Raw genomic sequence first — 23,569 nt, forward strand, 5'->3', positions numbered from 1 at the left:
TTGAATAGTTTGTGAGTAGCTCTATTCATTTACAACCCTAATATTTGTCTTTGCGGATTTTTTAATAATATTAATAAAATTATGAAAACAACATTTTTTCACAGTTATTAAGGAGAGTATAAGTTAGGCTTGTCCCATTCCAAAAGACATGAGATCTTTCCTTCATAAATAAAATTAAAAATAACTTGAATATAAACAAAGAAGGATTCTACATACAAATCTCTCCTACCAATTTTTACTCTTGAGCCTAAATACAAACAACAGAAAACTCAAATCATCAGCAGGCCTACACCAAGGCAAAAAATCGAGTCGAATATCGACGAGATCCGAGTGATACTGCAGCAGAAAAGTGACAATCTAAAAGTGTAAAGTCCAGTGAGAGCCATCCAACTGTGGTATCGAAGATATTCCGTCGCTATTTGGAAGATCTCGAGATTGTTCTAGAGATTCACCATCACTGCTTGGGAAATCCTTTGAAGCTACTAATGGTAGAGACATCCCATCATGACTTGGAAGATCATCATGCAGTGGTAGAGGCACCCCATCTCCATTTGAGAATTCCCTCAAATGCAGCCCCAGTGACACGTCGTTGCTTGTGAAGTCGATAGACTGAAATGCATGGGCATCTCCACTGTTGCTCGGTGCATCATATGCAAGTAACCCAGAAGATGCTCCGCTGCTGGGAAAATCCTTCCACTGCTGAGTCACGGTTTTGATCTGCGTGTAAAACTGAAGACCGGCTTTACCTGCAGCACATAAGAACAATAATTATGAACTATTGTTTAGCAATGGCTAATATTTAGTGTGTACCATAATAATTGATGTCCCCGGTAAACGAAGCTTTTGAGCCGGTAAAAGAGAATAGAGGCAATGGGGCTGCAACTGCCACATTTACACCAACCTGGATCCAATTAAGTTAGTATCACAACTAAATACTATGCAATGATTTCTGCATGAAAAATCACTAGCGCTTCTAAAAACACAGAACATCGTCTGTCCGGTAAGTAGATGAACTAAATCAGTTGAATACTTGAATAGACAAAGTTGAATGATTTGGGAAAACAGGTAAGCTAATTTAAACAAAAGCTCCCATCAAGTGTTCTCAAAGTATTGCAGAAAAACACGTACCTGCCCAGATTCGATCTCAGTCTGAAATTTCCTTGCAGCAGCACATGAAGATGTAAAAATGGACGCTCCATTTCCATGTCTGCTCCACGTAAATAATTATGTTAAACAATATGAAAAACTGAAGCTTCAGAAAAGCCAAGCTTACTCAATTACTTGTTTCTGTTAACAATGCCTATTGCCTCGTCTAAACTCCCAACCTGAACACAGAGAAGAACATAAAGAAAAAAAAAATAATTAACCTAGCAAATATTTGCAGCGATGAAGACTATGTTACACGATGAAAATAAACACCAACCTGCATGCAAAGAAGAATTGGACCCAAAATTTCTTCCTGCATATTGAGATTAAACGTTTAAGTGTAATCTTTCCATAAAACTTGAGTAACTTCAATACCTGTACCAATCCACTAGAAGTCTTTTGTGGAAAAATCATATACCTTGTAGCATTCCATGTCTTCAGTGATATCAGTTAGAATTGTAGGACCAACAAAGTTTCCGAGCTCATATTTAGGAACCTATTTGTTCATCATAAAACTATGAGTAAATAGTTTGCTGGGAATTCAATAAAAGGTAGTTATCAGCTATATAACTAAGGTTTAGTATATATCTGAAAAAAAAAAAAGTTATCAGCTATATAACTAAGGTTTAGTATTAATTCGGTGACCGTCAAAGGTATTTTTAACACTGTTGAATGAACTTTAGGTGACTAACACTATCATATAGGCATCCGCAAAACACATGCCGGGGGGGGGGGGGGGGGGGGGGGGGCTAACAAAGTAGATCTGAAGACGTACCACAATTTTTCTCCCGTCAAGAACCAATCTAGCACCATTATCTACAAATGTTTGGACAACCCTGGATATCCTTTCCTTGACCTGAAGATCCGAGATAACATACTATTTGAATCAATAGAGCCTCATTACTAGCAGCAATACTTAGAGCCTGCTTGCTGATTCAGATGCACACTTTCGCTGTACAATCTTTAGAAATAAGTAAAATATATATCTATCGGAGCACCTGTTTGCTGATCACTGGACCAAGGTCCACTCCTGGTTCAGTCCCAGCATCTACTTTGAGAGCCATGGCATGCTCCACCAGCTTACCTTCCCTGAGGAAATTGAGCCAGCACTAACTAATTAAAAGTGTCTCCTAGTAACTGTTTATCCCATACTAAAATGACAACAGGCAATCAAAGAAAATACAGAAAGGATAATGCAAAATAATGAGCAGGAAAATTGAACATTATTTGTGTAGCTGAAAATATTAAACTTAAACATAACTACTATAATAGTCTTATACAAATATAGGGTTGGGATCCAGTGAGAATGCTATTTTTCGTGAGAAATGAGAATAACGAATAAGGCAGTATAAATCCATGAATAAGCTACTTGTAATGCACGAATAGCCGTAATTCAGTTAATTGGTGAAATTTTCGCCCTCTCCAGAATTGGAACCCAGGTTTGAATGATTATTTGTGCATTACAAGAAGTTTATTCGTAGATTTTATTGACTTCTTCATATCAATTCTCATTCTCATAAAAGATAGTATTATCACTGGATCTTTTCTCTATAAATATATATTGTATATATACAGATTCTTACTAAATAATTTGTAAAAAGCACTTCCCAAATCTTGTGGGCTTGTGGGCCCTCCTGGCCTCTCCCCAGTCCCCAACAACAGGCTTCATTTTGATAATATCATGAATAAAGATACTTCTTTGAAGATTAAGCCAGAACCACCAAACAATCAAATTGATGAGGGACATACCAAGACTTTGAGTCTGCAACAAAGATAGCAGTGCTGATTGCTGTACACTTCTGTACAGCAGAGCCAAAGCCAGCACAAACCAAAGCATTTATAACAGCATCCATATTTGCATCTGGCATGACAACTACATGACTCTTTGCACCTACATTGGTCTGAAATGACAATAAAAGTTCAGCTGCAAATGAAATACAAATTATCAAGAGGGAATGGATGCTAAGCAAGAAGTGATCTCTCACCTGAACACGTTTACTGTTGGCAGATGCCCTTGCATGAACATACATCCCAGGCTGGAAACAAAAAGTCAAGTGAGGCTACAACAACAATCTGTAATTACCTTTGACTGCCAAATTACTAAATATATGTGTTTAATAACTGATGAGAAAGAAACATGCAGAACTTAATAGCAGCATGAAGCTTGGTAACTATCAAAAGAAGTGTGTGCTTATTTGTCTCTATTGAATCCACCAATAAGCGAAATATTTAGTTACTCATGACATATCAACTATAGACAAAATCCCAATCCAAAACTAGACACAAAATGGAAATCATAACTGGGTTAGGTAATCAGATAGACCAAAAGTATGCATAACAAACCAGGAGCATTAGAAGAATTATCTTAGAAGGTAGAACAAAAAGCAACTAAGATGCAGGTGTTAAACATTGAAAGGTACATAATAAGGATCACATCTGGAATAAGTCTATATAACCTTATAAAAATGATTACATACCTACCTAAAGTAAAGAATATATATGGACATATAATTATATTCATCTATGTAGAAGAAAAACTGCTGTCACTGAGAGTATATCCAGATGGAACTTGAAAGAATGTCTCATTATTCTAGTGCTTAGCAAGTAACTTTCTTGGTTTAAAAGTACAACAAACATGCTATCCAGTATCCATCTCATGTCGAAGCAACTCCGTATGACTGCAAAAGCAATTATTTGAAGGGTACTAAGAACCAAATAGGATTAATCACTGCAGTTTAACACTATTCTTCAGATTTGAGATTGTGTTTCATATAGTTAGCAGGAAATTCCATGAAGATAATCATTTCAACTTTTTTCCTTTTTCAAGAAAGGAGGATATGCATGTCAGTGTGTGTATGTGTATATTTATTCTAAGAGTGGGTTCTACCTTCTAAACTCCAGACCTTTAACCCGACTACAAATTCATAATGGAATGAACAATTCTGCTGTGTTAAACATGAGAAGTTATTGGCTGCCAGACATACACTGCGGTGAAGATTTTTAAGTATCATGACAGAGATAAAAATTGCCAATGGCTTTAGTGACTTTCTCATTGGCATTTTGGAGTAAGAAAGGGATGCTGTTGCTTTTGAATCTGTTGGAGATTGAGAGACACCAGAACAAAGGGGAGTTCTCAAATGTATGCTGTATGATTTATTTTTTCTCCAATTTCCACTAGGATACAGGATCTACGAAGTTGAGACTCCAAGAAGATGAAAGTTTATTTTTTTATTTTTTTAGTTGTTCTAGTTTGTACCCTTCACTATGAATTACAAACAAACTGGACTGGGTAACTTCATGCAACTAGGGTTTTATAAAACTTTTTTTATGTGCTTCCAGATGCTATAACTGCTGACACTACTATTATACTCTTCTAAAGATCAGCATATATTTTTTTCTAGCATCAACCAAAGCAGATTAAAAGCAATGTTCAAGGTCAACTTATGGCTATATTATGAATGAGATAAGCCACATTTTTAGCATCATCACACTGAAAAAGTTATGTGTGCACCAGAATATCTGAACTGAAAGATGTTGCAAATGAAACATAATATAGGTTCCACATACACACTTCTAGTTACAAATGAAAAGAATATGCCAAAACTGAACTCACTGCATCTGAGCCAACATATGACACAGCCTTGATTTCATCATCATCGCATATGGCCTCAATAATATCCTACACAATCTCAAAAAAATAAATGCAAATATTTGTCTGAAAATCCAATAAAAAAAATTAAAATTTTGTCAAACACATTGTCTAAAGCATCTTTTCTGATGGAGAGCCAGAATCACTGCGGATAAACGGTATGCAATGGTTAAGGAAGAATCCGTAAAACCAAATCATCTAAAAAGAATCAAAATGAAAAAATGATACTATTAAAGAGCTAGATTACAAATACAAACAGAGTGCTCACGTTGGTGCCATGTATAACATTTAGGACACCGTTAGGCAAACCAGCCTCCATTGCTAACTCGGCAAGATGCACACAAGCTCCTGAGAGCAAAGGAAGGGTCAGAAAAAATGGCCATTAACTTTAGAATGGTGGTATTTCTCTTAAGACAAAGCTGAAAAGGAACATGCAAACCATAATGAGGATCTAAAAGTTAGGGAAAACAACGAAACATTAACAAAAGGTATATCGTCACACAAAAGTGTGGGAACTTTCTACATATAAATTGCTAATGAAATGCCATTAAGCAATAAGAATGACTAATGATCATATGTCACTAAAACCAAATATTTAAGTTAAATGTGGCACCCTATACATATACCTGGTGCTTTCTCAGAAGGTTTTAGTATGAATGTATTGCCACATGTAATAGCAATTGGAAACATCTGCGGATAATTTTCAAGCAGTGAGAATAAGAAAAGTGTGGAAACTACAAAATTGAAAACAGTATTAATCTGAAGAAGCAGAATTTGAAAATTGAAGTGAAGCATCTACTTAATCTACACCATGCATAAGAAGCAAATTGTAGCTTCAGATAGAAACAAGCCGAGAGAATCAGAAACAAACCAATAACGGAATCATGGCAGGAAAATTGAAAGAGCATATCCCAGCACAAATACCAAGAGGCTCACGGATGCTATAAGTATCAACGCCATTTGATATATTTGAAAAGAAGTCTCCCGCATGCAAATTTGCCATTCCACAAGCATGTTCAACAAGCTCTGTGTAAAACTTGCTATCAGAAAAATTCATGCACATTGCTGAATCTCCACAATGAAATAAATCTTCACATTTGACAAGTAATTCTTCCTTCCATGATATCTTTTCCTTAAATCATTGAGCAAAACTAGATAAAATAGAATCAGAAAAGCAGATCTACTCTCAAAGCCCTCCTAAAAGTTACAAAGATCAGGTGCAAATGTATACTTGTAACTGAAGATCAACCTATCCTGATATGTTCTATCCAGCGGAGAGGTAAACTATCATAGAAAGATGTTTTCATTCGACCTTTCAATAAATAAAGTTCGAAGAAGGAGCCTAATATTAAACTCCAAGTACCATAAGGTTTAATCAAGCAATAATCGCAATAATAGACGAACTCACCAATCCCACGGGAGACATCATTAAAAGCATCCTTTAATGTCTTGCCCTGCTCTGATGTTATGCTGCTGGCAAGCTTATCCTGGAAACAATTATAAGATCTCCAGTGACTTGCCTCATAAAACCTTAAACAGTGAAGAGGTCAGAGTACCAAAAATTTACAATATCTCGTCGAATAAGCTCTTGAAGCTTAAACATAATGCGTTGACGAGTTGTAACCGGGGTATTTCGCCATGATGCAAATGCTCTTTTTGCTGCAAATACTGCAGCCTTAAGTTCCTCACCCGTGGACAAAGGAACTTGTGCAACCACTTGCTGTGTGGCCTATTATTGTTTATAAACTATTAGCAGTAAGTAGAAACTTTAGAAAACAGTGATGACACATATAGATTCTAGCACTCACAGGATTTAACACATCGATAGATGTTGATGACTGTGAATCAATAAATCTACCACCAATGAGATTTGGAAACCTCTGTGAGACCACCAAAAAAAGGAACATTCCAAAAGTACAGATTAGATATAATCCCAGATATGAAACTACATAGCCCTCAATGATAGGGCACCCAATAAAACCCAGTCATAGAATAGTCCTAGACATAAAAATTTATTGAATAAGAAACAAGCATACCATTCATTCATCTGTGTGGTCAATCAAAAATTAAGAAACGATGAGTCATTTGGCTATATAAAGTTGGAAGATGTGGTATTACCGGGGGATACCGTTTCTTCCATGATGGCTCCGAAGACGATGAAGGTTCAGAGTTTCCCTCAGCTGCTGTAGGAGATTTCAACGTCTTCAATCTCCTCACTGCTGCACAAGACATAAATAAGACAATTTATGTTACATCTCAAGTTTATGCTAGGAGGAACAAGGCTGTTTGGACGGGCAGAAAATCAACATACTTTCTACAAGAGTTGGAAACATACAAGTCCTTACAGATGTTCATGTTTGGAAATGAAAGAAAAAGTTTTCCCTTTATTTTTTATATCAATAACTCAATAAAAGACGGGCTCTTCATTTCTTACCATGTCGGCAAAACCCTCCCAGATTTTACTTGATTATTGTAAATGAGATTTGAGATATTAAGAAATGGAGTAAATGGTAAAATTGTCTCTTTATCTCTTAGAGCTATCACCTGGAAACTTTATGTGAATCACCCTAATCTTTTAGAAAAACAGATTTGATCATAATTTGATGCAGGATAGGATATCTTTCATAATGTCCTTGCAGGCCAAAAAGACACTCTTTGGTTGTTAATCTCCGTCAGAAATGCACCAATAACAAATAATAATAACCTTCTTTCTTTGTATGTTTCTATTCTCAGATGTGGTTTTCTAATCAGAAAAAAGATCAGGAAAAGAGATACCATTATATTATAAGCTGCAACCAAGTAAAATTGATGGGTTGGCATACAGAGTAACCATATTTATGATATTGCAGGATTTTGGGAATTAATAATGAAGGACCACTATGGCCACAATTACAAAAATAATAATACACGCCTAGTTTAGGAGATGGTTTAAAGGAAACCTAGACCTGTAAGATTCCCTTGACGGAGCTTGGCTTTCACATTATAAACATGCTTCGGTGTAGATAAAAGCTCCGGATTTGTTTGTCTAAGTCTTTTAAGTATCTGGCGTGGTTTTAGACCTGCATCTGTCATTTCCTTAATTAGCATGACTTCTTTCTCATTGAAGCGACGGGCAGATGGATGTTCTGATATGTCCTTCATTGGTTCATGATTATGTGAACCATTCTTAACTGTGAGAACCCACAAGCCATCCTCCTTCTTACCCACAAGCTCGAATGGGCAGTTCGTCAGTCGAGAACCAGATTTCCTTTTGCGCAGAGGTTCACCAGTGGCATCATCAATAGGTTTGCGCCTATCTCGATAAACACCTCCTCTGTCACAACCAAGGACTACAACTCTTTCCTTCTTAGACTGTTTAATGGTGACAACATATCCCTGAGAGACGGCGAACTCCCCAACATGTTCAATAAGTTCTTCGCGATCGATGAAACTCCCAGGTGGAGGTGGGAGCATCTGTGGAGTTTCATCGAACTCCATGTAACTGGTCAGGGCAGATCCCGCAAAGGGAAAACCTATAGGCTATATATTCATTGCAGTCAGAGTAAGCTCTCAAAACAATGATGACTAAAAAAAGTATAATCAGATCATATAAACCAGGAGCCACTTAAATAGCTGGGGAAAATGGTTAGTATTCACTATTCATGCATACAGACTAAAGTTGGTATACCACATATATGCTAACAAAAAATACAACAATGGAAGATGTGGCTGATATTGCTAACTACAATCCTTTTTGTTTGAAAGTTACTACAATCTATCTTGAGGCTCTCTCAAAATCACATAGTTTCCATAGACAAATCAATTATTGCATTCATAGTGATCCAGAAAGCCCACTCTTCATAAGCTATCGTTTCGAAAAAAAATTCCTTTCTCGGCATAGCCACCTGCATTCGAGCATCTGTAAGAGGTGAGGAGACCTATCCATTGGATCACAGCACCAGCTGATCAGGCAGGAAAGCTCTTCAAACCATAAGAAACGACCCAGTTTCAATATAGATTCAGTAATTCACAATGTCAACTTCAGGGTACATTTCGCAAATGCAAGAACACAGGCAAAATCCAAACAGAACAAACTCAACACTGCACATAAGCATACATACACATAACAGTATGCAGTTGTATAACAGCAAAGCACCCCACATTGATCGCAAGAAGAACTAAAATTCATTAGCGAGAAAACGCGACTCGTGTAACAGCTGAGGAGCGCAAGAAGAACTAAAATTCATTAGCATAATCAATGGTTTCAAGCATTGCAATGATTAGTAGTTTTCATAATGCTAAAAAAATAGAAACAGAAGGTTACTGATCAAATGGGATTTATTCGAAATATCCAAATTAATAGAGAGAAACTAAGAAGGGTTCCACTTTACCGGCGACAGAGTTAGACGGAGATGAAACCTGCGGTGGGGAATGCTGATATTTTCCGAGTCGGAAGTGAGACGGCCGTTTTCTGTTTACTTTATTTATTTTGTCTTTTCTTTTTATTTCTAATTTGTTTTAAAAAGGGAAATGTGAGAAGAGAGTGGAAGCAACGATGGGGAACTGGAGATAGCTATAACCCTAGTTCTGATTTTCGATCAGAAGCAAGGGCATTTTTGTCAAACGGGCTGGATCGCCCCATTACCCGAAACCCGTTTCGTCGGCTCCAAATGATTTTCTTAAAAAAATTACCCCAATACATATAGGAAACTTTCGAATATGAATGCCAATAGATCGACAAAAAAGTGTAGTTAGGATTGAAAATTTTTAGCTCGATAAAAGTTTAGCTTAAATAGCCCAAATCAAAAATAGTGTGAGCCCGAGAAAGTTGATTCGAAAGTCGATTAGATTGGCCTGATTAATTGAATTTTTTCATATGACTTACTCCCTCCGTCCACAAAACTTATGTCACATTGCTTTTGACACGATTTTTAATAAAATGTGAGTGAAGTTGGTAGTGGAGTAAGAGTCTCACTTTAAATGCGAGTGAAGTAGTGTGGATCCTACTATTAAAAATGAATGTGACATATTTTTTGTGGACGGACGAAAAATGAAATTGTGGCATAAATTTCATGGACGGAGGGAGTGATTTTTAAACTTATTACTTTACTTTTTTATTTATTCGGTAATAAGATTTTGATTCTTATAAAATATATTTTGATTCTCTCCAACAGTTAATAAAAAATTTTATGATATAGAAAAAAAATAGTTCTTTATGTTAAGTATAAATCTAATTCTTATCGGTAACGAAGTTACTTACTCCCTCTATCCACATATCGTTTTCATTTTGTGGATGATACAAATTTTAAAAAAGTGGAGGACAGTAGTTGATAATAGTGATATTATTGTGAATGGAGTTTGAGTCTCACTATTGTTATGTTATGACTTATGAGTGGAGGTTTACGGACTCTACTGCTATAAATAGAAGTGGAAACGATGTCGTGACAGACCAAAATGACAAAAGTGGAAAACGATATCGTAGACAGAGGGATTATTAGTTATTATGTAAATGGGTTAAGTATCAAATACGCCCCTAACATAGAGGCTCTTATCACGTCTGACACCCTATGGTCGAGGTCAGGTCAACTAAATCCTCAAAGTACTTAATTTCCTCCAATTAACCCCTCTGACTTAACGGCCATTTAACACCGATAACTATTTATTTATTTATTTTTCGTTGATGGTGGGACCCACGCCTTCTTCTTCACCAAGCTCGTCGGAAAACACATCTGGATGTAAGCCGCCTAGAAACGTCGGCGCCGCGCACAGAGCTGCTACTTCTGTCTCTCAGATTTTCAAAATTTGTGTACAAAACTAAAATACATTCAAAGTTTATATATTTAAGCACCAATAGTCAATTTGAACGAATTTCAGTTATGGAAAAATTACAAGTAGTGTTTTAATTTGTTTATTTATTCACAATTTTCAAAGTTTATATGTACAAAACTAAAATACATTCATAATTTATATATTTAAGAGCCAATGCAATATATATTTAAGGATGACATCCCAAAATTTAAATGCTTGTCTCATGCTCTCAACTTCCACATAAATGCAGCAGGTATGATTCCTAAATATTGGTGCATCATCCGTTCAAGGCTTTCAAGCCCACATTCAATGTGGAACATGCAGTTATATACAGTCTCGTGGTTCGACTAATGTGATAATTCTATGACCAACTCAAAAAACAGTGTCTAAATTCTACTCCCTCTGTCCACGAAATGAGTACCCATTTCCCTTTTTGGCAAGTGTACCCCACACATCTCTTTAATTAATACACTCAAAAAATGGGACTCTTAAACTATTCACACTACACTCCATACCTTTCTTAAAACCTGTGCCGTTCACAAATGGGTACTCATTTTGTGGACGGAGGGAGTAATATTTCTTGAGCTAAAAAATTCTAATATTTCTCAAACAAGACAAAATTAATATATCATGGGCTGATATTACCAGTAACTGTTCTACAATTGCAGCAATAAGAAACCAATATAATCATGATACAATCAAATGAAAGCTTGTAAAACAACAAAATTGTTTCTATAGAAAAGAAACCAAGCATATTTTTTGTCATTGTTTATCTGCTTACTAATTTTGTTTCCAATCTTCAATTTACAGCAGAGCATAGAAATCAGGAAAGTAGAGCTTAGAAAGATTCAAAGATCCACCACGACTCTCAAGAGCAAGCTGCAATCATAGTTTTCAAGAAAAAGTCCACTAAAATATAGCTATTTCCTTATTATCTTCTTTTCTTTTTTGTCCTATCTTCAGCAGAAGATGATCATCAGTTTGAACCAGGATCTCATTTCTTCACATATAATTGACGATATAAGCATGAAGAATCACAAGAGATCTGTGTTTTCAACAAGTTATTACTAAAACAATTGGCCAAGAAATGATCATTAGCAATTCGCATATGCAGTAATCCCAAGATAGCCAAAATATCTGGAAAAAAAAAGAACACTTATTGGTGAAGAATTAGGACCACAAACATCCTAAACTATACCAATAGCACAAAAAGATTGTCCTTTTCCAATCATCAAGAAGAGACTGTGGGGGACCATTAAAGATATTTATGATTATGTTCTTTCTCTATTTCATCACAAAGATCTTCCTCAACAAATTACTTTTACTACTCCCTCCGTCCCAATAAAAGTGGCCACATTTCCTTTTTGGGTGTCCCATTAAAAGTGGCCACTTTCTAAAAATGGCAAAAGTTTACTTTAATTAAGTCAACAATTACTCACTAATTTGGTCAACAATTGTAGGCCACTTTCTAAAAATGTCAAAATTACTCACTAATTTGGTCAACAATTGTAGGCCACTTTCTAAAAACTATTCACTAATTTTGGTGGATCACATTCAATTAAAACATAACAATCCCCTTCTTAATCTTCGTGCCCAAAAAAAAGTGGCCACTTTTATTGGGACGGAGGGAGTATTAGTATATTTGCTTCCTGATTCCTCCATTACACAAAATGCAAGAATCTAATCTATGGAACAACAGGACTATACAAGAACAAGAATCTACTAAGGCGACAAGAAGCAATCCGAATCACGGGAGCTATATAGCACATTTTCAAGAGCATCCAAAATGTTACCATTGAAACAAGTCTGAGGTGTTGCTGGCTGAGGCTGATCATCATCGTCTTCGTCGTCATCTTCGATTAGGCCTCTCTTCAACTCGTGCTGCCACACGAGCCACTGCAGCGACTTGATCACTTGTTGATCGTGTATTTGCTTCTCCTCAGCCAATCTTCTGTACTGACTCCACTCCATTTCAAGCAAGCTTTTCTCATTCTGCAGCCGCAAAATCATCGCCATCGCCTCCTCGGCCGCAGTGGCCGAGGCGGCCCTTTCTTTCACCAGCTCTGCACGAGCAGCATCCAGTTTTTGATGCTCAATCTTAAGCATTTTCCTCAATGCTGTGATATCAGATTCAACATCTTCATCTTTATACTCCTTTTCACCATCAACATCATTGTTCTTAGCATCAAATTCGTCATTCCAATCAGAATCAATCTGCCCATCAATATCTCTGCAAAAATTCAAATTTTCTATCTTCTCCATCTCTATTTTATCGATGAATTTCGACAGCCCAAGACTCGAATTCCCTGATTTCCCACTCAAACCGCACAGAAATCGAAGTAAACCGCTGCGGAAATGATAGGAGAGCAAAAACTTGAGTCCGAATCCGAACAGCAAAAACAGCCCTAGAATTCTGTAAACCTCTTTAAATCCCCCAAACAGGAAAACACCACATCCCAGTTCATAATGCAGGGCTAAATGCTTCAAACACGAGACACAATCCATCAATATAACACCGCCGATAATAAACTTGTGAAAACCCTTGTGAAATCCGAGGACAGAGCTTACAATCAGAAAATGAACCAAAATCTGCATGTGGGCAACGACTTGTTCAAATGCAGAGAGACTGGCGCAAATATAGGAGTAGTTTTTGTTCGATGTTTGCCGGTTTGCTCTCGTAGAGAGAGGGGGAGAATGCGACTGATTGTCAGAGTTGAGGAGCGATTAGCATGACGCAGAGAAATAGGGCGAAGATTTGGTTATCAGTGGCAACGATGGGTCGCAACCAGAAAAGATAGAAGGATGCGCTCATTGGCTTCTAATCTACATATAGCAGTTTTTATTTTTTAATATATTTTATTTCTATATTTATTTTGTTTAATGTCTTTTTTTTTCTTTTTCTTTTTTTTGAGAGAGGATAATGAATGAGAGGGAAATCGAGGTTTGGGATAGTCTGAAACCTTTGACGGCCAAATTAATTAATGAAAATTTGTGCAAAATTTATAGATATTGGTGGAGTTGGTTATTTTAATTGCGACTTTAATGTGTCAGATCACCCTTTAAAGGACGTTTTTTTGGTGCATTTTTTTAATTTTTGTTCGAACTAAGTAGTAGTAGTATTTTTCGTCGTGATTATTTTTCATTTTCCTTACTTCTTTTCTTAATTTCCCATTACCAACCATGCAAAGATTTTCTCCCAAAAAAAAAAATGCAAGATAAAAATCCAATTACAGAAGTGAAAAAACAATATATACTATGAAAACATAAATAACCATGCTAAGTGGGTCTCAACTCCCATTGTAATATTGCGGTGGATAAAACTGCGTTCTCATGATATATAATTTATACTGTTATAAATACTAGGGTTAATAGTCGAAAAATACACGAACTTTCATGAAATTTGCAAATTGAACATGAGCTTCAAAAATAGCCTCAGAATACATGACCTTTTAATTTTGTTGCAAATTGCACACGGCGAAATTTCCGACGAAGAATAGGTTTGACCGGTGATTACTTGGACATTACATGCCATACTCGTGGCTTTTTTTACACGCTGGCAAGCCACGTGGACAAAACGACATCGTTTTGATATTTTGAAGAATTTACAAAAAAAAAAAAAAAAATGCCTCTGTGTCCGCCTCCCGCTTCTCCGACGAGGAGCAGCTGCGCCGTGACAGCAGCTCCACTCAACCGCCACCTCCACCACCCATTCCTCATCGACGCCACCACCTCCCGCCGCCTCACCTTCTCCGTCTTCCTCCGCCAAGTCGCCTCCCTAAATCCCTCATCTCCAACAACGACGTCGCCTTCATCCTCCTCTACTGTCAGGAGCGCTATGGCTGCAGCCCTCATGAGTCGTCGCCTTCATCCTCCTCCCCAAATCGCCTTACAAAGATTCAACCCCCGACCAATGGAATCCCCAACGTGGGGAGCCCCCGATTCTCTTCTTCCCCACCTCCAGATTTCACAGAATCCGCCCCCTTACCACTCGCAGTAACATTTGCATCAAGGGTTTCATTCAAAGGAAATTGCATATTTGGGGTAACACTAGAATTAGTAGTATTACGCCAAGAAACAAAACAAGTATTACCAGATCTGGAGATTTTTCCACTTTTACCGCCGACGACGCGACGCCGCCCCTACCAGTGGCAGAGCCACCGCCACCTCTCACCTTCTCCGACCCACACACACCACGCAAACCAACCGACGAAGGCAGCGTTTAGACGGGAAGAAGGTGCGGCGTCCAGACTGGAAGCCGCCTCTGGTCCATCGCCTCTCACCTTTTTCCATTTTTTTTTTAATTTACACTACTCAAAACGACGTCGTTTTGAGCACCGGTGAGTCCACGTCTAAAAATTCCGGGAGCCACGTCAACACCGATCAATGTGGTGGTCAACGCGTGTGTAATTTGCAACAAAATTAAAAAGTCATGTATTCTGAGGCTATTTTTGAAGCTCATGTGCAATTTGCCAATTTCGTGAAAGTTCGTGTATTTTTCGGCCATTAACCCTAAATACTAAGTATTAAAAATTTGTAGCACAGAGATAAGTATAGTATAATTATGTGGTCGAAAATATTAACCAATAATAATAACAAACTTTAAAAGTTCAATGAAACATTTATTTTAAGTAACTCGAAACAATAGACATTAATCTCCCAAGTAGCACACCTCTGAAAAAAGTTCTCCGAAGTAGCATAACTACAAAATATATATAGGGAAGTTTTCATATTCTGTCACAAATATTTGACACTGTCTTCATTAATAATGTCATCACATTATTTGATTTTTGGTAAACTGGTACAAAATATTTTACTAATATTTATTCACAGGAGTCAGGACCCCAAATAGACATCGATTTTTTCACATGGCATGCAATTAATATTTTTGTGGAACCACAAGCATGACGTTGTAGAGCCACATAGAATGTAGTGGAATTGTGGAAAGTTAGTAACTAAATTTGAGCTAAGGAAATGCAATTGTATATATGAACACTTTGGATCATAATTATAAATTTCAGAATGTGCTACGTACTTTTACAGAAACTCAAATAATTAAAATAAAACGAAAGTTTCAAAATGGAGTACTTTAATTTGGAGATGAAAAAAAGCAATATACTTTTGTTATTATTGTGTTAATTATTTGAAAAAAAAAATACTATACTCACATCTAACATGAACATTTGTTGATGCGGATGCAACATATATAAACCATATATAATTAAAGGTTACTAGTAATTTTGATAATTTCTTTCTTCATCTACGGACTGAACATGATGCATGTACAACTCATGCGACATTCTAAATATATATGTATATGCAAACATATTTACATTGGGTTTGTAGAGTTACATTATTCTTATTTTTATATTCATATAGTGATCAATAGATGCATTTATTTATTTATTATAGATTTATAGTTGTTCGGAAAAAGAATGACAAAGTCAAAGATTCAGTGCCCTTGTAGAGCACAAGAAATTTGATTCTTTTAAGGCTAGATCCATATTCTTAGGCATACTATGATGTTTGTGGATTATCTGTTTGATTATATTTAGATATAAGTACAAAATATATAATTATCTCGCTAATTGATATAGCGCTCTCTCTAGGGCTGCCACCGGTTCAGGAACCGCCAGTTCCAGGCCCGAACCGGCGGTTCAGGTTCGAAAATTTCATGAACCTGAACCGGCCGGCCTAAAATTTGAAGGGCCGATTTTTGGACCCTGAACCGGCGGTTCCGGGCCGGGCCGGGCCGAAAACCGGCGGTTCCGGGCCGAAAATCAGCGGTTCTCGGGCTTTTTCTCTTTTTTTTTTTTTTTTTTTGAAACTTTTTGAAATTACTCAACTTAAATAATATTTTAATTTTAATCAAATGTAGGTTCTCTATTTATAGTGTACTACACATTGTAGAGAATCCTACATTTTTCAATGTGGGATAATTTCAACTTAATGTAGCTTCACTATTTATAGTGTACTACACATTGTAGAGAATCCTACATTTTTCAATGTGGGATAATTTCAACTTAATGTAGCTTCCTATTTATAGTGTACTACACATTGTAGAGAATCCTACATTTTTCAATGTGGGATAATTTCAACTTAATGTAGCTTCACTATTTATATTGTACTACACATTGTAAATAATCCTATATTTTTCAATGTGAGATCACTCAACTTAAATTATCTATAGCATATATAGACTTTCATTCTTAATCATTCATTGGTCTTTTTAATTTGTCTAATGGCGTGAAGGTATAATGGTTACATTTTTTTTATTTGAATTGGGAGATGGGGGAAAATGAATTCAAGGCCTCTTTATTAATATATCGAATTTTTATTCGAATGGATGTATCATGGCACACTTATTTAAAATAATGTGTTTTTTAGTAGATTTGACATAATTACTTTTACTAATTTTGAAACCCGTCTTCTCTCAATCAAATTGTTGGACTAACATTAAATTATGGGAGAAAACCCATCAAATGAACCGTCAGGTATGGCTTTCAAAAAAATATTAGTAATCAAAATCAATTAATATTTTTTAGGCCCTCAATTAATGATTAATTAATTTTTCTATAGAGTGTTCATAAAAGGGAGTCAAGAATCAACGATGAAAAGTAACATAAAATTAATCAATTGACTCTCTATTACAAAAAATATATGTTTTCAAATGTTTGATATAAGTATATAACTAAGGCACGTTATCAAAGGCATACATATGTCAATTGATGGTGCCAGGTATATTTCTAAGTTATAAGTTATAAGTTATGTATTTATAAATTATAAGTTATAAGTTATAAGTTATAATATATTACATGAGAATTGAATTGAAATAAAATAAAGGAAAAATAATTAACACATTGAGAACCAAAAATTCAAATGAATTCATAAAAATAGATATCTTTATTGAATTTATTCTACGTACCAAAAGAATATTACAAGGATACAAATTACATAATCTTTAAAATTGAATAAGTAAACTAACTATTACTAACTAATTGATCCCTAGACCTTATAAGTTATAAGTTACATATTTATAAGTTATATATTTAGAAGTTATAAGTTATTACATGAATATAAGTTATATATTTATAAGTTAGGTTGAGTGATCCCACATTGAAAAATGTAGGATTCTTTATAATGCGTAGTACATTATAGATAGTGAAGCTACATTATCCCACATTGAAAAATGTAGGATTATCTACCATGTGTAGTACACTATAAATAGTGAAGCTACATTATCCCACATTGAAAAATGTAGGATTTTCTACCATGTGTAGTACACTATAAATAGTGAAGCTACATTATCCCACATTAAAAAATGTAGGATTTTCTACCTTGTGTAGTACACTATAAATAGTGAAACTACATTTAGTTAAAATTATTAGTATTTGAATATAAAATTAAAAAAAAAAAAATTGACTGGGCCCGGCGGTTCAGGGCCGGACCGGCGGTTCAGGGTTGGCAATCCTATGAACCTTAACCGGCCCGGATAACTGGCGGTTTGGCCCTGAACCGGCCCGTTGGTCAATGGTCCGGGCCGGAACCGTTGACCGGCGGGCCGGTTCAGGTCGAACCGCCGGTTCCGGTCGGCCCTTGGCACCCCTAGCTCTCTCTCCCTCTCTCTCTCTCTTTCTCTCTCACTATATATATAAGAAAGTCATCATGCAGTACCAAAACATCAAGTAGTATGTAAACCAAATTTGAACCATAAATTTATTTCATGTAACACACTAAGAACGCAACACGTGGCATAAGCCTTCCAAAATAAATTAAATACATGCATGATCAGTAAATAAGAATAAAAACTTTAGATATAATAATAATAATAATAATAATAATAATAATAATAATAATAATAATAATAATAATAATAATAATATTAATAATAATAATTTTAAATTTATTTTATGTGATTTTTTTCGGCATCATTTGCTGTCTTGATTATGCATATATACATATAATTGAATACAAACATGCATATATATAAACATAAAAATGCATGACGTTACCACGTCGTCTAGTGCAATGCATATTTGTGTTTAATTATACGCATTTTTGTGTGCAACGTTGTGCATATTTGTGTTTAACTATATGTATATTTGCGTTCAATTATATGTATAATCAAAGCGGCCACCGAGTGAAAAAAAAATAGTAATAATATTTTTTTTAATATTCAAAATTTTTAATCATATTTTACGCTTGATTATCAACACATGGCATCTATTATAATTATTAAATTCGAACTTAATTACAAATAAATATTCAATAATATCTTAAACTATAACTCATTCTTCAGTTTTAATTAATCTCAATAATATCTTAAACTATAACTCATTATTCTTCAATTTTAATCGTAAACTATCGATTTTGACTAAATACTATCCAAACAACAAGAGCCAATGCAAATTTATCTTCATATAATTCTTTCGGTACCTGAAAGGTGAGTAGGATCGTCGCGAATGACGTAGCTTAATGTGGAAATATAAGTGTAATTTGTAAACATGATCTTTTTTTAATACAACATAAGTTTAAAAGTTAAAACGATGTCATTGTCAGTCTGCAAAAAATTAAAATTTTGAGCGTAAATATAGAGTTCTCAAAAATGAGTTGACCCAATTTTGAACCGGACTGGTCCGTAGAACTTTTGGCCCAAATATATTTGAGGTGAAAAGCCAGGATAGCCCATCGCTTGATATTTTTTGGTCAGACTAGGTTGGTGGACTTACTTTTTCTGATATTGAAAAAAATATTTATACACCTATTTTCATGTCAAATTCACGATGATCTTACTCAACTTTTACGTATCGAAAATTTTATTCAATGACAAATTCACATAATCTTATGTAGATTGAGCATTAATTGATCAAAATCAATAATTAAGGATAAAACTGAAAAATATGTGATAGTTTGAATTATATTTGAGTTTGTCGTCATCAAATAATTACGATCAATTTAACTCAACAGAAAACACATTAATAATATAATATCATTTATATTGTATTTCCTATGGACACCGACAACTATAAGAATTCTATATTTAGTATATTTATTTTCCATCATCATTATATGTTCTAAATTTCATTGGATTCGTATCTCTATTTTTTAATATAATCTATTACACACACGAGGTGGAATTATATGGGATAAATTTCATTCGAATTTTACATGTGATTACTAACTCTGATAATGAACCTAATTAAGTAACTACAATTTCATTCATATCTATATATTAATTTATCAGGGTAGCTATATAAATTATCACAAATTCTCATGTGAGACTGAGTGCATGAGTGAGACGAGTCAGTGTGCGGATCTTGATGCGAATTTGGGCTAGTCCAACAATCCAACATATATATATATATATATATATAGGAATTGGTTCAATTGAGATTTATATATATATATATATATATATATATATAGAGGAAGAGGTTCTAATAAAAATCTCTGTTAAAATGAGAACTAGGAACCTAATCTTGACCATTTAAATATTAGATTTAATGGTTATGATTTAGTCAACAAAAGAAACTGTGCATTTATTATATTTTACTGTGCACTTAAAAAATATGCAATTTATGCAATTGAAACCAACAATGCAAAATACTCAAGCAAATCGAAATTGTGCATCTATGCAATTAAAATTGTGCATCTATGCAATCAAAATTGTGCATCTGTAGTTTAATCTCAACCCTCTATTTTATTTAAATCAATGGCTTTAAATTGGTTCCTAGTTTTCATCTTAAGAGTGGTTTCTATGTTAACCCTACCCTATATATATATATATATATATATATATATATATATATATATATATATATATATATATATATAGGGGAGAGTTCAATGGAGACCACTCCCCTATATAGAGAATGAAGACCAAATCTGGTTCCTTGATCTGACTTAATCTAATGGTGGTAATTTAATTGATTAATTTTATTAATTTTCATTTATTTTATAATCAAAAGGTTAAGCATGTCATTTTCTATTTAACCTAATCTCACTCACTCTCTCTCATTCACGCTCTCTCTCTATCTCTCTCTCTCAATCACTCTCCCCCTCCCCTGCAGCCTCCATGTCTGCTGCTCTGCCGCCTCCCCATCTTTCCTACTGCTCTGCCGCCTCCCTCCCCGCCACCTTCCCAATCGCCTCCATCTCTCCTGCTGCTGCTCCACCGCCTCCCCAATCTCCCCAAGCCGCGCCAGACCAGCAGCGCCGCTCCCCCACGTCCATCCTTCTCTCCTCAAAATCGCCATCCCTTCCTGCCTTGGTAATGGTCGTCATCGCAGGTGGACCCTTAAGATGAAAACTAGGAACCTAATCATGACCCTTTAAATTTTAGATCTAGTGGTTAGGATTTATTCACTTAAAAAACACGCCTATTTTCTAGTGATTAAGTTGATAGTGCCGTCCTTTTCTTTTCAATTAATTAGAAGGTTAGTTAAGTCTTTTATAATATTCGTATTTAATTAAAGAGCCATTAACGGTAGTGAAATTTATTTGTTCATTGTTCCACGCCTATTTCAATGCACCAAATCAATCTATGCATTTGTAATTTCAGCTATGCAACATAATAAAATAACTATGCATTTACAAATATCTGGTGTGTACTATTAACATTATCTAATTAAACACGTCTATTTGTCCCACGCCTATTTTAATTGTGTTGCATTCCATTTTATTTTATTGCATAATTAATTATGTCATTTATTATAATTATAAGCAGATTTCATGTGCACAGTAAATTAAAATCATTGCACATACATGCAGCTTCAGATACTAACTATGCAATTAAAATTGATACACTATGCATTTCAATTTTTTACTTGTGCAACACTGGACACTACATCAACTATGCAATTTCAGATACCAACTATGCATATGCAATTAAAATGAACACATTATGCATTTATATTTTTCATTTGTGCAACATAATACACTACAACAACTATGCAGCTTCAGATACCAACTATGTTTTATGCAACACAAAAATGATTCATGCAACAGTGATAAAATAATTATGCAACACAATAACATGTTATGCAACTATATATTTACTATGCAATTGTATGCATTCACACATATGTGCAATGATTTTAATTTACTGTGCACATGAAATCTACATATAATTATAATGAATGATATAATTAATTATGCAACAAAATAAAATGGAATGCAACACAATTAAAATAGGCATGGAACAACTAGACGTGTTTAATTAGATAATGTTAATAGTACACACCAGATATTTATAAATGCATAGTTATTTTATTATGTTGCATAGCTGAAATTACAAATGCATAGATTGATTTGGTGCATTGAAATAGGCGTGGAACAATGAACAAATAAAATTCACTACTATTAATGGCTCTTTAATTAAATAAGAATATTATAAAAGACTTAACTAACCTTCTAATTAATTGAAAAGAAAAGGACGACACTATCAACTTAATCACTAGAAAATAGGCGTGTTTTTTAAGTGAATAAATCATAACCACTAGATCTAAAATTTAAAGGGTCAAGATTAGGTTCTTAGTTTTCATTTTAACAGAGGTTTTTATTAGAACCTCTTCCTATATATATATATATATATATATATATATATATATATATATATAGGGGGGGCTAAAATAAATACACTTCTCAAGATATAAAATAAGATATGTTTCACATGCATACCCTCCCCACCACCACCCCTTACCCCACCCTCCCCCCCCCTTCAAAAAAATAGACATGTTTCACATGCATATAAAATCACACAAAAATGCATAAAGTTTCACGTAGAAAATGCATTAAATTGTACAAAAAATGCATTTCATTAAGAATAGCTAAGAATAAAATATAAATTAAAAAACTTAAATTCAGTCACGTCACCTCCCCCTCCCCTTCCCCCACCATTTGCCCAAACTCTCCCCCTCTTCCACCCCTGCGTCGTCGTGTCTTCTCCAGCTAGCGAACCCTTCCCTTCCTCATGCACCTCCCGCGCCGTCGAGTCTTCTCCAGTCGAATTTTTGTGATTTGGAAATTTCAATGGGCGGATCTGGTGATACGAGGAAGGAAATGAGAGAGTTCGCCGGGTTTCCACGATTTAGTTATTTGGGGGAGAGCGGCGGAGGTCCCTCTGCAACTATAGAGATGGTTCTACCACCTCTACTCGATTTGGGAGGTGACGGTCATGGAGGTTCTGCGGGGTGGTTGGGGAAAGAGGAAGGTAGCGGATTTGTGCCAGCAAATCTGGTGATGGTGGTGGGGGAGGGCAGGGAAGGGGGAGGTATGTTGGGTTTTGTGTGTGTGTGTGTGTGTGTGTGAGAGAGAGAGAGAGAGAGAGAGAGAGAGAGAGAGAGAGAGAGAGAAGTGTGTGTGTGTGTGTGATTTGGCTATTTTAATTGCCACATTGGTAATTTCAACTGCTATATCAGCCGTTTTGGCTGCCACCTCAAATTTAATTTGGGGAAAATTGCAAATTACGAATAATATAAGAACAAATAATAAATTAATGAATTTAGAAGTCAAATTAAAAGGTCCTGATATAAATCAGAAAATGAAAAAAATCTATGTATTTTCCGGCACCTTAAAAAAAACTTATAAGTTACATCTAAAAAAAATTATAAATTAAGCATACTCATCCAAGTGAAAATTAAATATTAGGTTGTGTTTGTGTTGACATTCAACGTCCGGTTAATTAAAATGAACAATCTTATATATACTAGCTAGGATTAATTGTTTGTAGACCAATCTACTCGATCGGGTATTTAATTATTTTTATGAAATTCTCGGATTAAATTATTGCGGCTGCACTAGATCGAATTTGTGTATTTTAAACTTTGACTATTGTGCATATAGTATATTAGTATTAATTAAGCAAAATGCTTATTTTTCCACTATTATATATCACTAAGCAAAATGCTTATTTGACGATGAAGCGCAGTCTGTTGGTAAGACGCTTCTCCTCCAATCAATAGGTCGGGGGTTCGAGTCACCCTAGGAGCT

At 35.2% G+C, this 23,569-nt stretch overlaps 2 protein-coding genes across 5 annotated transcripts; both read right to left on the reverse strand.

Annotated features, from left to right (window-relative positions):
* Positions 1-169: 169 nt before the first annotated feature.
* Positions 170-9,359, reverse strand: LOC131005175 (methylmalonate-semialdehyde dehydrogenase [acylating], mitochondrial-like). Of its 4 annotated transcripts, none has more exons than XM_057932007.1 (20): positions 9,166-9,358; positions 7,741-8,314; positions 6,914-7,011; positions 6,604-6,675; positions 6,363-6,524; positions 6,204-6,282; positions 5,667-5,821; positions 5,422-5,485; positions 5,064-5,143; positions 4,760-4,825; positions 3,132-3,182; positions 2,896-3,047; positions 2,145-2,235; positions 1,922-2,002; positions 1,565-1,642; positions 1,424-1,459; positions 1,282-1,325; positions 1,129-1,207; positions 811-901; positions 170-746 (listed from the first exon to the last, which is right to left on the reverse strand). In XM_057932007.1, the coding sequence occupies exons 2-20, from the start codon at positions 8,270-8,272 to the stop codon at positions 358-360; spliced, it is 2,400 nt and encodes a 799-aa protein (XP_057787990.1). In that variant the 5' UTR covers positions 8,273-8,314; positions 9,166-9,358; the 3' UTR covers positions 170-357. The 4 variants fall into 4 exon arrangements, 3 of the variants coding, with proteins under 3 accessions (XP_057787990.1, XP_057787989.1, XP_057787991.1); XM_057932006.1 differs by having other exon boundaries at positions 6,914-7,014; XM_057932008.1 differs by having other exon boundaries at positions 7,741-8,307; positions 9,166-9,357.
* Positions 9,360-12,248: 2,889 nt separating this feature from the next.
* LOC131005176 (protein FLOURY 1-like) lies at positions 12,249-13,583 on the reverse strand. Its single transcript, XM_057932009.1, has one exon. It carries the CDS (start codon positions 13,175-13,177, stop codon positions 12,305-12,307), a length of 873 nt encoding a protein of 290 aa, XP_057787992.1. The 5' UTR covers positions 13,178-13,583; the 3' UTR covers positions 12,249-12,304.
* Positions 13,584-23,569: the final 9,986 nt, after the last annotated feature.

The sequence above is a fragment of the Salvia miltiorrhiza genome, chromosome 1 (assembly GCF_028751815.1).
Source record: "Salvia miltiorrhiza cultivar Shanhuang (shh) chromosome 1, IMPLAD_Smil_shh, whole genome shotgun sequence".
In the NCBI taxonomy this organism is placed as follows: domain Eukaryota; kingdom Viridiplantae; phylum Streptophyta; class Magnoliopsida; order Lamiales; family Lamiaceae; genus Salvia; species Salvia miltiorrhiza.

Excerpts from the sequence above, each read along its gene's own strand:
- LOC131005175 (XM_057932006.1), bottom strand. The coding sequence starts at position 8,272 with ATGGAGTTCGATGAAACTCCACAGATGCTCCCACCTCCACCTGGGAGT. Across the intron at positions 6,525-6,603 it reads CTATCGATGTGTTAAATCCT|GCCACACAGCAAGTGGTTGC; the intron begins GTGAGTGCTAGA and ends AAACAATAATAG. Across the intron at positions 4,826-5,063 it reads ATGTTATACATGGCACCAAC|GATATTATTGAGGCCATATG; the intron begins GTGAGCACTCTG and ends GAGATTGTGTAG.
- LOC131005176 (XM_057932009.1), bottom strand. The coding sequence starts at position 13,177 with ATGCAGATTTTGGTTCATTTTCTGATTGTAAGCTCTGTCCTCGGATTT.